Genomic DNA, 13,716 nt, shown 5'->3' on the forward strand with positions numbered 1-13,716 from the left:
CCATTAAGTCAAAAAATTTTAATTCATCCAGCACTTTAGTTTATGACCAAATATCTGCAAGACTAATGATGTTCCCATCAGCCACAGCTGCACTTTGTGTGGAGCGCTAATTAGCAAATATTAGCATGGCGAACAATATATCTGCTACACATCAGCATGTCAGCATAGTGTCTGTGAGAACAGTGACACGTTTAGCATTCTGATTACACATAGCAGCTTCACAGAGCTGCTAGGGCGGGTGTAGACTCTTTGTCTTGTTAAAATATTGACAGGCACAGTACTGCAAAGCATTGATTTGGGGGTAAAAGGTAGCATTGCAGTTGTTTTTATGAAATCCAATATGAACTGGAATCAATCTTAAAAAAAAAAAAGTCTTCCGAATCATTGTAAATCACTGCATGGACTACAGTGTCTACACATGAATATATGAGCCTGATACAGTATTCATAACTTGGATCTAACATACAGACAGTCTAGTCTAAAGTCTGTTGCCTCCTGCTCTTTACCAATGACCACGAAATCAGCGAAAACCACCGCCAGCAGTCCACCAATCAGAACAGCTGAAGGAAAGACAGAGAGCCAGTCAGGTCAGGCAAGTTGGCTGCTCGCTCACTTTCTACAACAGCTCTTTGGGATGAGGAGAGGGGTGCACTTGAAAAGAAATTGGATTTGGCCAGAGGGAAAATGATGAGAAAAAGAGGGGTGAAAGGAGGGGGTTGGATAACCCAAGAAGAGGATTGCTTGTTCTCAACGGGTCAAACGGGGCTAAGTAGCACATTCACTTATGGTGATGAATCTGCACTACGTTACTGCCAGTTTATCTTAGCAGCTCCCAGTAAGCAGGGAAAGAATACAAGAGGCAACAGGGAGATGTAATGTGTTGATCTAAGAGGTGACCTGCAGAAAACAGCAGATAGACACAGGACAAATTTGGATGTGATAAAAACATTAACTTTACACACAGATACATACCTATCAAGACCTCTTTTCTCTCCAGGATGTTCTTCTGTGGCAGCTGGGCGGCAGAGCTTCCTGCGTCCACCGTGTTGCCAATCAGATCAGGATTCACCGGCATTATACCTCGACCGAGATCGTTACGGCGATCATCACGGATCTCAAAGTCTCCACTTGGCCCTGAAGCGCCCACTTCGTTGTTACCATCCTGAGACAGAGAGAGAGAAAAGTGAGACTAACGACAGGAAATTTACATTTGATGTAATCACATTTGTTCCAAGGAGCTACTACGCTGAAGTTAATCCAAACACAGAACTTTCCATGGCACATGTCCCCCTTTGAAACAATGAGCCTCTGTATGTCCTGATTGGTGGAAAGTTGCATATTGTCCAAAACATATACACACTTCATAAAACCTGGCAGCTTAATTACAACGTGGAAAACCAGGGGAATCTAAATGTATCATGCTTTAATGCAGGACTACTGCAAATAAACAGAAGCACACCAATCAGAGAAATTACTCTGGCCTGTAAATAATTAAGCTGTCAGTGTTAAAGAGGCAGTCAGATTTAGGGGTGGGTATCAAACCTCAATAGTTTATTGGTACTGACCGAAATAAGTCCATTAGTGCAGCATATCGAATCCGTGGCCAGATTTGTGGTCTCATTCATTTATTCTTTGCTCAACAGTGCCTGATTTAAATCACCATTTTACCAATTTTAGACTGTTCTTGTACATGTGCTTGTTTTTATGCTACATTTGAGAAGGTTATTGTTAAATCTCATAAAAATGATCAGAACCAACATTAAATATTGTCTGCATAGCCGAACCTCGACATAGCTTTTTCTTCTGTGCCACAGAGCTCCTTTTATGTCCTAAAACTGTACTAGACTCGCTTAGCCATTAAAAATATAATATATATATACATATATATAATATATATGTCACACAGTATGTATGTTTACAGTGGCAATGACAGGGTAGAAAAGTATTCAGTAATGACAGTGTAACGCTGGTTACTCTTAGTGTTAACTATAAACTTTTACTTTTACTAAATTACATTAGTTTTGAGCTGTGGGTCAAGCAAACACACACGGACAGCTTCTTCTGTGTTATGAATACTTTAATGTCCGCCTCAACTGTAGGACAACTCAACACTGACCAACAATGTGATACATCACGTCAAGGTTGCACTTCATATCACTCGGCCCATATAGACAATCACTTATTTTACAGGCAAGGTCCTTTTCTAACTGAAAGGACACAAATGGTTGTTATTAATTAAATTATATTAATACTCTAACTCAACCTGAGCAAAAATCATGTCATCTCAAAAATAAATCTCGTCTTACAAAAGTATTAATTTGACTTATGATGTTGGTTTTGGTCTTTTCTTTGAGAAATGTGGCATCTTTTTGTTAAAGGAATATTTTCATATTTTGCCTTCTTTCTGAGAGATGCACTCTCACATCTGTATGGACCTGGAGACTGGATGTGATTAGCCTAGCTTAGCATTAAGAGTGGAAACAAAGGGAAACAGCTAGCCTGGATCTCTAAAGCTTTCTGCTTAACATGCTGCCTGTGCATTTGTTTAATCCATACACAAACACTCATATAAAAACTATTTGTGGGGGAGTTGTGTGCTGTAGATATTTCTTGGCAAACGATGCCTTGGTGCAGTGACTTCGAAGCATCATGTGGCGTTGCCAAGCAACCAGTGGAGATGGCTGCCTGGCAGGTGGATGAGTAAATAGTTACGTCACATAACTCCCCTGAAAGCATGAATTGTCGTTCTGTGCTCCCCTGTGGGAGGAAGTTATTATTGTCCCTCCCTGCTCGCTGCTGTGCTGAGTTTGTATTTTGTTGTTGGGAGTGGTGAGGTCAGACCAAATATAGACACTGTTTATATTCTATATTAATATAATAATGTGACCTTACCTGTGAAGTTGTGGGCTGTTGTGGGCGAATCGTTCTTTCTGTTGGTGCCACCTGAGTGGCTGTCGTCATGGGAACCCTGGGCCTGAAGGGGACCCTGGTCTTGATAGTGGTGGCGACGGTGGTTGTCGTGGTGGTCGTTGCAGCTGTCGTGGGCTCAGGGGTGGTCTCTTCTGTGGTGGGCGTGTCTTCCTCTGTGGTGATTTCCATGTCGAATCCTGGGTAAGACGACGTGGGTTCAGGTGACAGGTAGACATCCTCATCTTCCTCTGTGGTGCTCAAGTCATCCGAACCGGCGGAGGGAGCTGCACTTTCCGCGGTGCTGATTGCCGGGTTGGTGGTCACCACGGGGACAGCGGCAGGGGATCGTGGGGCAGCAGTGGTCTGGGCAGCAGCCCTGATTCGCTCCAGCTCTCTCTCTCTTTCAAGCTCACGCACTCTCTGCCTCTCTCTCTCTTTCTCTCGCTCTCTCTCACGTTCCCTCTCTCGCTCACGCTCTCTCTCCCTCTCCTTCTCTCTCTCCATCTCCCGGACTCGTTCCCTCTCTCTTTCCCTCTCTCTCTCCCTTTCCAACTGTCTCTCCTTCTCCAACTGTCTCTCCCTCTCCAGTTCCCTCTGTCTCTCTAGCTCTCTCTCCCTCTCCAGCTCCCTCTGCCTCTCTTGCTCTCTCTCCATCTCTTCCTCCCTCTCCTTCTCCAGCTCTTTCTCTCTATCCCAGAACAAACCGCTCTCTCCATCGGCCTCGGTGGGAAGCGGGGTGGCCGTGGCGTCCTCCGGGTTGGGGCTCGGCTCGGCCGCAGGTGAGGCGGAGGGGGCGGGGCCAGTGGCCTGGGTCGTGGAGAGGAGGAGGGGCTCTTCTGTGGTGTAGGACACACCCACCGACGTCGGCCTCATTCTGATATCAGGCACTGGAAAGCAGAAGAGAGGAGTGAATTTAAAAATGACTTAAAGGTCTAGTATTGGATTTAGTTGCAAGTAGCTGACAGGCTGCAAATTTCAACCAACTGAATACCCCTTGCCTCACCCTGGCCTTCCAAGCATACTGCAGAGAGCAACACAGCGGACTCACTCCCTCTTTAGATTCTTATTTTCAAATGATTAAACCTTGTGAATATCATATTTAATGTCTGACATATTCTTACACACTTATTCTTTGAAGATCAACAGATGTAAAATTGTACACATCTCACTCAGTCACACGCGCTCATCACTCAAACCACCGCCCACGCAAACAGTGAATCAGAAAATGAGACAGCAGGCTATGTTTGAAATCAATCCCTCCGTCACTCATTCACTCCTCCCTTTATGATAAACACTTAGTAATTTACTCTCCATTGAGCAGTAAATTGAGATTTCAGAAGTCACTGTCAATTTGGCATCATCACTAACAAGTGTAGTGTTGCACAACTTCACTTTTTTTGGGTCTATTAAAGTTGACACGTTACACAGTGAGAGTACATGTGCATGTCATGAGCTCTGCTTATTTTGTTTCATTGTGGGGATCTTTGAGGATAATATTGTGCATTAATTGTACACTGCAGACATAATAAATATAGTGTACGAAATAGAATGGGAAGTGATTTTCTTACATCATTTTTTGGGCAGTTTATTTGACAGGCTACAGTTGAGAACCAGACAAGAACTCTGAGATCAGAGAGATGGAGAAAGGTCCTGCCATGATGCTCATCTACACTCTGGTTTGGACTTTTATCTGCATTTTTCTCACCTCAAAATGGAGCTCGTCAAAACAGCTCTCCATAGTAAATAAATCTGAAAACACTGTGTTTTAGCATGGGCATGGAAAAGCTTTTGAAAAACGGTGGTGGGAAGTTAAAGGGGCAGTCAAGCACTTTAGTACTACACATCCAGAGAAGATTGGAGGACTCATGATGCACACTTCTTTGTCTTTCCGTCCCCTCTCTCCAATCACTCACTCTAAATGTCAATATAGTCAATCATACGGCATGGCAATGGTTGTTTTGTTAAATGACTCCTGGCTCATAACGCGGCGATTTTATTGACAAATGAGCACGGCAATCAGAGCCTCAATCAAATCTCTATTTTCTGCTTGTTTAACTGTCTGACAACAAAAACGGAAAAAATATGTAAATGAGGAGAACTCCAGTAAATTGTGATTTCAGCTGTATTAAAACGTCAGCAGCAGGAGGTGAGGTTTAACCAACTGAGAGCAGATGTTGGCTGTGATGTGCAGTTTTGTTGTTGGCAGGATGAAGATGGCGAAGAAGGGATTGCCTTTTTTTTTTGTTTTTGCTTGGTGTTTTGGAGTGGATGGACATTTCTTTGGGATAGGGGAGGAGAGGAGAGAGAGGAGAGGACAGGAGAGGAGAGGAGAGGAGACTAGAGGAGAAAAGAGAAGAAAGGAAAAGAGACAATGGTGCAGACTCATACTGATTCATTTTCTTTTTAAATCTCATAATAGTATTATACCACCTTTCATTTTGTTATAGCAGTGAAGCTCCCTGGGTTGAAAGAGGACAAATTGAATTTACAGGCACAAAGACATGAAGGCTGACAGAGGAGCTGGAGAGGATATCGAAATATGGACTCGAACAATGCAGCTTCTGTTGAACTTATCAGACGCCTCCGAATGTCACATTCAGAAGCTGCAGCGACACAAAATGCGCATCTGTCTGATGAAAACGAGCTCTTCTTTTGCAATCAGACGGCGCTGTATGACGGTTTGAGATAAAGCAATTTGCCGGACTGCTGTTTCAACCACAGGGGGTGCCTCTGCTGCACTCTCCTGCTCTGAATTGTAATTTATTTTGAGTGTGCTCTCCACTAGCGCAGTGCCTTAACCGAGGGCAGCCCTCAATGAGTCACGCTTAATAAGGAGAGCCATGCTCGAGCTTCAACAGCCAGATCAGAAAATCAGCCCGAATCACACCAATGTGATTTACTTTAAGTAGGTAATTCCTACACATGCAGACAGCCAACTCACTCTAACGCAAAGGGACGCTTGCAGATGGGTGCTGCTGCTGGTGTGCGTGTGATCGCCTAATCTGTATGGACTATAATCTCATTAGAGTAAATAAGATCTGGGGGAATCGAGCCCTGGTTGCTGCTTGTTTGCAAAGGTGTGTCTGTGTTTAAAAGTTTTTTTTATTTTTATAAATCTGTATTGAAACCTGTCCATCGAGCCAAATGCCATGTTTGCATTGTGTGATTGTGTGTCCGTGGCCTTTGTGCATGTGTGTCTGGGGCACAGAGCGACCATAACTCCAGGACAGGGAGGGGGTGGCGGGTCTTCAGGGTCAACAGATTGAAACCCAGCAGCTGTCGAGTTTGAAAGAACCAGGGCGTGAGACACACACACACACACACACACACACACACACACACACACACTGAGACACACACTTACAGCCAGAGCCGGAGCCTGAATAGAGGTCCTCATCGTCGTAGAACTCGTCTCTTGTTGAACCTTCGTCATCGATAGGGGGTGACAGACTCTGTCCCTGAGACACACACAGAGGGGGGGGGGTACAGATGACATCAGGTTATTCATCATGGATAACTGAGCTGTTTGTCATTTCATTTAAAAGAGAAACCACTTTGGCAGATTACATGCACACAATGACACGCACACAATTGTCTGAGAGGAGGCGCGGGCAGCACCATGGTGGACAGGGTAACATCTGTGAGTCTATGGAGGAGCATAGTTAATGAGTTGATCTAAAGCCGGGATTTTGGCAGAGCAACATCAAAGCCTTTAAGGAGAGAAGGACTTCATTCAGACTTTTCTAACGTGTCAGTTATAAGTGATGTTCAGCCTGTTAAGTACCAGAGCATGTAGAAGCAGTTCACTTGTGAGCTCACAATTATTTATTAATGATGCTACTGATATCTACACTGATATATACATTATTCTGTCCAACCAGCATTATAAAATCAAAAAGGAAGATATTCAGTTTCTGATTATATAAAAGAGAAAATCAATCCTCACATTTTAAAAAAGCATGAGCAAGAGAATATCAGGCATATTTCCTTGACAAATGGCTTTTACACCACATTCATCAGTTTTTTGAGAGCTAACCATTCATACAGCGATGGCGCAGACTTCAGTAGCAATTTGGGGTTCAGCATCTCGCTCAAGGACACTTCAACATGCAGATTGGAGGAACCACCGATCATCTAATTAGTGGACAACCTGAGCCACAGCCGCCCCATAATAATAACAACCAAAAAACTGAATGAAAGAAGAATAAAAAAATAATAATGCTCACCATCTTAGTTTAGCGGCAGTAAACACAAAGTACAGCTGAGGCTTTTAAAGTTTGACCTGATGATAGTGTTGGGTTAAATGTTATGGAATCGTCAAGTTTTTCATCCTGAGAGGAACATGAATGTGTGAACTGAATTTCATGTCAATGCACTCAGGAGCTGTTGAGACATTTCACTCCAAACCACAAATGTGACCTCATGTTGGAGCTGCATGACAAATCAGAGAGAGAGTCACTCAGGTTTCATGATATCCATCTCAGGTTCATTGCAATCCGAGTTCCCAGAGCACAAGGCAACACCTTTAATATGTTTGTTTTGTCTGGCCAACAGTCCAAAATCCAAAGTTCAATTTACTGTAATAAAAGAGAAATACAGCATTTGAGAAGCTGTAACAAGCAAACATGTATTTTGCTTTATGAATGTCTTTAATAATCTACGATCAATGTTGTTGTTGTTAGATCATTTCAGTACTATTCTGAGCTGGAATAAAACCACCGTGTCTTCTGAATAACCGTAACCACTTCTGTACAAAATGAGTTTTACAGCTGCACTCTGAAGGCTCTCTGCCTGTAATATGTATCTAACTGTCTCTCATGGATCATTTCACAGCATCTTCCCTGCTCATCACTGCGCCGTAATCCAGGTGTATTTTGTCTATGTCTGTGAGGGGAGAGTGCAAGCTGTGCCTGGCGACCTCTGCCAGGGTCAGGTAAGAGAGATTAGTCGTGGATCGTTTGGAGGCTGAACCTCTGAAGTGAATGACCTCACCCCTCCGGTCACTTTGAGGTTGATCCCTCCTCTCTCTCCATTCATCTCCCTCTTTCTCTTGACCTCAATCCCACATCCCTGCGATGTTTAAACACACACTTAAGCGCTCCTCCATCACACAGGGTCAGCTAATACTGCTATCAAATGCATGCACTTAAGAGACACCGCCCGTACTGCAGTGCAAAGATACATTTCAAACTACGAAGACGGGTTTCAAAGAGCACTGTCACTGCAGCCTGTTTACATTACATCCGCATTTACAAGTTCACACATAAACGTACTGTGTACTAATTTAGAAATATACTGTCTTTAGGGGTGTCGATTAGCTCATTAAGTAGAGCATCCGCTCCATGTACAAAGGCTGAGTGCTTGTTGAGCGGCCCAGGGTTCGAATCCAACCTGTGGCCCTTTGCTGCATGTCATTCCCCATCTCTCTCTCCCCACATTCCTGTCACTCTTCAGCTGTCTCTATTAAATAAACTTGAAAAAGCAAAAATATCTTTAAAAAAAAAAGAAGAAATTTACTGTCTTTCCACTGCTGTACTTAACTACTATTTTGAGGTACTTTTTTTTATGTATTTCCCTTTTTTTTTTTTTTTTACTTCCTACTTCACACTACAGTACATTTATCTGACAGCTATAGTTTCTGGTTACTTCAAGACTTTTTTCAAAAAATGAAACTACAGGACTGTGAAGCAGCTGAAATTATCTCCACCTCTATTAGTCTGTCTGTTGTTTTGTGCTGTAGAGCTTTTTCACTGAAACAGCTGCCTGCTGTGGATGGAAATCAAAAGTTGTGGGCCAGAAAACCAAAACAATGAGCTGAAAGATGTTAAAACATTCCCTAGTGCTGATTTTCTGTGCATTAATCGCTTCCAGCAACCCCTTTCACATACAAGTAGTCTGCTGTTATATATAATAATATCTATCAGACATTTTTCTGATCTGTACTTTTACTTAAATAATCATTTAAATGCAGAACTTTTGTATTTTACAGTATGGTACTACTTTTATTCAAGTAAAAGAGAGCTGAGTACTTCTTCCATCACTGCATTTTGTGCCTAGAATCAGCTCAATACACACTACAGTGTTGTGATGCCAAGAACAAAGTCTCAGTTTTGCTTCAGGTACTCCGAAAAATCAGTCACTGCTGAAAATGTGACCAAAACAAACTTATCTCCCCAGCAATCTTAAGTCCTTCCTGAGGCCCTATGGAGCTGTGTCTTTGCTAGCCAGTGTGGTACTAATTGCACACACACACACACACACACAGAAAGAGGCAGAGGCTCCTCCCCGGCTCCAGACAGAGGAAACCTGATGCCTTTAAAAGCCAATAAAAGCATAATGGAATCTAGAAACCCGAGCATCTCAGTCCATCACATCTCAGCATGAGGTGAAGCTGAAACGGTATATGTACCTCCTGAAAGTGGAATTGACTTGAAGTCGTTTGGGAGCCTTGACACACGCCGAGGGTATATGAGGAAAGAGGAAGGATGAGAGTGTGTGTATGCGCATCACACTTCAAGTGAATGTGTGTGTGTGTGTGTGGAGAGCCTGGTGATCTCAAAACCATGAAAGTGTCGAAAAGTACTAAAAAGACATCTCAGCGCGAGCATGGTGCGAATGTGTGTGTGTGTGTGTGTGTGTGTGTCCTGTATTCCAAGGATCAGTTTTACAATGAAGGCCGTTGCTATGGGCAACCTTTGCCTTTCACAGAAATTCCCGTCCCCCAGTGAGAAGCTACCAGACACACACACACTCTCTCTCTCTCTCTCTCTCTCTCACACACACACACACACACACACGTAAAAGCTCTAACTACATAAGCAAAGTGTTATGTAACGTCAAATAAACAACCTTAAAAAAAAAAAAAACAACATCATCAAAACATGTCTGCTCCACCAGCTCCCTCCTCTACGGGTGCCTCCCTCTTCGTCTCTCCCCTCTGGATCCTCAAACTCTGTGCCAGTGTATCCCCGTCTTCGCCCCATTTTCCTTTCATCTTAAACTCTGTTGCTTATCTTGAGGCTAGCCCGCTTAAAATAAGCGTAATTCACACAAAAAACACACATACTTAAATAAACACACCCCACCCCCCCAAGGCGGCACCAGAGCCAACCCTAGGGGCCTCTTTTACAAGTCCCCTATACACACACACACACACACACACACACACACACACACACACACCAACAACCTCTAGGACATACTGTAGCTGCAAAGTCTGTGCTGTGTTGTGTTGTTTGCTTATTTTCAGATTTGGACCTGGTGTGTGTTTAAACGTACATCATCTATGTTTATCCTAACCTTTAACAGTCATGCATAATCACCCTCTGTGCTTCAACATGTTTAATTTATGAGCCGATATTATAAGTGTGAATTCACGGTATGGCGAGGCAGTAATGCGTCATTGTATGTAATTACACTGTGTGTGCATGTCTGGATGGGTATAATCACAGGTTTTGTTTGTGGGGCGTGTGTACATGCACACACAAATGCCCTTCGGACCTACAGTATCTGTGTGTGTGTATGTGTGTGTGTTTTTATGTGATTTTGGGGGAGTTGAATAAGGCCAGCTCTGCATTTTGCCTCTGTTTCAGGAGCTATAAACAGCTGTACTTTTCTGCCTGCACCACATAGCTAACTAACCACAACGAGATGCAGCGAGCTCTCCTCCACCCGCACGCATAACCCGGGGCCAAAATCATCTGTATGTTGCCCTCAATTTCCCTCCACCGCTGCATTTTGTTCCCATTCGTTATAAAAGGAAACAGTAAGATGACAGCCGTATTCCACTGGATCTGCCGAGTGAATGCAATCCGGGTTTTTGGCAACATATGAAGCACTGCCGATGTAAGACGTGCGGTGCCAGTTGGAGTCATTTTAAAACAATCTGGGAGCGTGGAATATATAATTATGTATACTTGTGTAAAAAGAGAAGGGGAAAACATAAAATTGAGGGACAAAAAAAAAAAAAACGAAGCAGACAAAGAATCTGTGTTTGTTGGGATAATGTCATGTCCTGACAAAGCGAACACAGGTGCGTCCTCCGAGGGCTGTCGCAACATTTGCAGCTACTCAGGTAGAAACATGATCCAGAGCTGACATCAAGCTTTGCACTATACATTCGATCCTATACACTGTAGCTGCGCTGTGAGAGTGTGCGTGTGCGTGTCAGCTTGTTTTATAGCTACAGAGCCTGGATTTTTTTTTAGACTGATTTTTTTTTCCCTACCTGAGCTGACAATGCTGCGGTTTCACAGATGTTCTACAGGAACTGATTTGTTCCAGATTAATTTGAGATGAAAGGAAAATGCAAGATTAGAAGCGTGTTACATTAAAGTGTCAACACTGCAGCAACCTGACAGTGTGTCCGTGTGTGTGTGTTTGTGTGTGTGTGTGTGAAGGTTGACAATTACCAGCATGAGTATGTGAGAAAGACGACTATGATGTGTGTGTGTAAGTGTCTGTAGGAACAATGGGCATATGCAGCTCAGCTACTGGAAGTCAGAGCCAGAGGTAGTTATATACAAACTAATTCAACACACACACACACACACACACACACACACACACACACACAGGATTAACTGGCCGAAGATGATCGTTTTTTTTCTTTGACTGATTTTCCTGCTGGTCCAGTTCAGTTCAGTTTGGAGATCCCCTTTAGGCTCGCTCGGCAGATAGAAAGCTTCATTGTGATTGACTTCAAATGCATTCCTCAGTAACCCGAGAGGCTGTAGCTGCTGCACAATGCCTGGCACACACACACACGCGCATACGCATACACAACGACATAAGCATTTTAAGCTCCTGATACCTTAGACGCAATGCTGCTCTGCTTTGGAGAAATAATCGTTAATTGCGCTTTTTAATATGTGAGATTTTATCGGGGCGAATATTCTCAAACGCTGCAGCATCTCTGAGCTCTCAAACTGTGAAGAATCATTTGAATACTCCCTCAGCTTTCTGGCACCATCTGTGAGTCCCACTCCTCTAGCTGTCCGTCCATTTACTGCAACCACAGTGTTGCAGGAGGAGAGGGAACAGAAACACAATGGAAAAAGAGGCCGGGGTCATGTCCGTTGTTCACACCGCACTGTTTGTTTAGCGAGGGAATAAATTCGCTTGGATATTTCTCAGATGTATGCATAATTTTGAAGCATTAGAGCATCCTAAAATTCATCTTCAAAGCAAATAAAGGCCAATAAAGTCTGAACCGATGCATGTGACAGCCTGTGTCATTTCTAGCAAAGCCTCATATGAGCAGAGCCACACCCCCCAAAATAAACGTGTGTTATTGTTGCAATGACTGGTTTAAACCTCAATGTGGGTGTCCTGACTGAGCTCAAGTGCTGGATGTCAAACGTGTCGAGCGGGTACTTGAACGCAGCATGATAGCAATAATCATCTGGCAGGACTTTCAGACCCAGATCAGCCTCAAAATGAGGTAAAGTGATCTTTATGGCCCACGTTTATAACCTCCCTGCAGTTTAATTCACTGTAGGTGGAAAAACCCACGCTTCATGAAGCAGCTGCTGATTCACGGCCGTGCTCCGTGTCTGCTCCTCTCCACAGCTGCCTGACCTGAACTGATAGGAGTTGGACAGTTTGAGCGATGCTGCCCGCTGACATGAGTGGACTGCTGATGCTGTCACTCTCTACCCTCGGACTAATCGCACACTTACAGGAAAAACTGAAGCCTGTTTACTGTTTATATTGTTCCACACCCCTCTCTGCATCCGGAGTGGATCCCCAACCCTGTCAGCAGTGACCTCTAATCTCCCTCCATCTTTTTACTTTTCCGCCTCGTCTCACTCTCCACCCTGCCTTTCCTCTCTTACCAGCTGGGCAGGTTGGCTGGCAGCCAACCTTGACGCTAACACACTTACAGTCAGACAAGGAGATGTGAGAGAGATAGAGGGCAGCCAGTATGTGTACGTGTGTGTGTGTGTGTGTGCGTGTGTGTCTGTGAGTAGGTTACCAGGTGATGGCCTGGTTAAGACACCTGCCACCTTCAGAAGAGATTAGCACAGAAAGCCTCTGCACAGACACACCACTAAGACACTCGATGACACCTTACAGCACACACACACACACACACACACACGGTCACGTGTCGAGACAGTATTTTGTAGCAATGACGTCAGGTGCACTCCTGTGAAAGTTAAAACAGCCAACACCTGCATGCTTACAGCCAAGGGGGTCAATGAAAGCCTGCTTTAGTCTACAGAGATGACTTCAAATCCTCAAATACATTCCTTCATTCATGGACACTCAATGAGCCGATGGGTCTAAAGATATGCAGCTCTCGTGAGAAAGAGGGGTGAAAAAGAATGTGGAAATATATATTTATTTTTGTTTCACGTGTTGATTGACAGTCTCCTCCTCATTGCGTCACAGAGATCTGATACTTTCATCTCTTTGGCTGATGTTTAAGTGACTTCATTCATTTGATAACACCAACTTCTCCACCTCTGCCATGTTCATCAGTCCACAAAATGCTTAAAAACAGACCTTTATATGAGCTCATACTTGTACACCTAAAGAGAAGGAGACAGATTTCTTTATTCTATACCGCTTTCATGTCATATGATAAGTCCGCCATTGACAGGCCAGAGGCATGGAGACTGGATATTCAAGAAGACATACAGCATGCTTTAAATCCCCAAAACAATCCATTAATACGAGAATGAAGCTACTAACATTACTCCGGTCAAACTAAACCGTTGGTCCCCCTGATGTCCCAGACATTTGTATTAAATGCTTAGAAGAAAAGGGTGCTCTGTATCACTGTGTATAGGACTTAAAGCA

The 13,716-nt window shown here is 43.7% G+C and overlaps 1 protein-coding gene across 1 annotated transcript in view; it reads right to left on the bottom strand.

Annotated features, from left to right (window-relative positions):
- Positions 1–13,716, bottom strand: part of sdc3 (syndecan 3) — a 36,133-nt gene that overhangs the window by 3,994 nt on the left and 18,423 nt on the right. The window contains exons 2-5 of the mRNA XM_027287336.1: positions 6,275–6,368; positions 3,499–3,797; positions 2,893–3,420; positions 973–1,162 (exon numbers count right to left, since the gene is read on the bottom strand). Of these exons, the coding sequence (XP_027143137.1) occupies positions 973–1,162; positions 2,893–3,420; positions 3,499–3,797; positions 6,275–6,368 (1,111 nt within the window). The remainder of the gene's footprint in view (positions 1–972; positions 1,163–2,892; positions 3,421–3,498; positions 3,798–6,274; positions 6,369–13,716) is intronic.

This window comes from Larimichthys crocea, chromosome XIII (genome assembly GCF_000972845.2).
Source record: "Larimichthys crocea isolate SSNF chromosome XIII, L_crocea_2.0, whole genome shotgun sequence".
Taxonomy (NCBI): Eukaryota; Metazoa; Chordata; class Actinopteri; family Sciaenidae; genus Larimichthys; species Larimichthys crocea.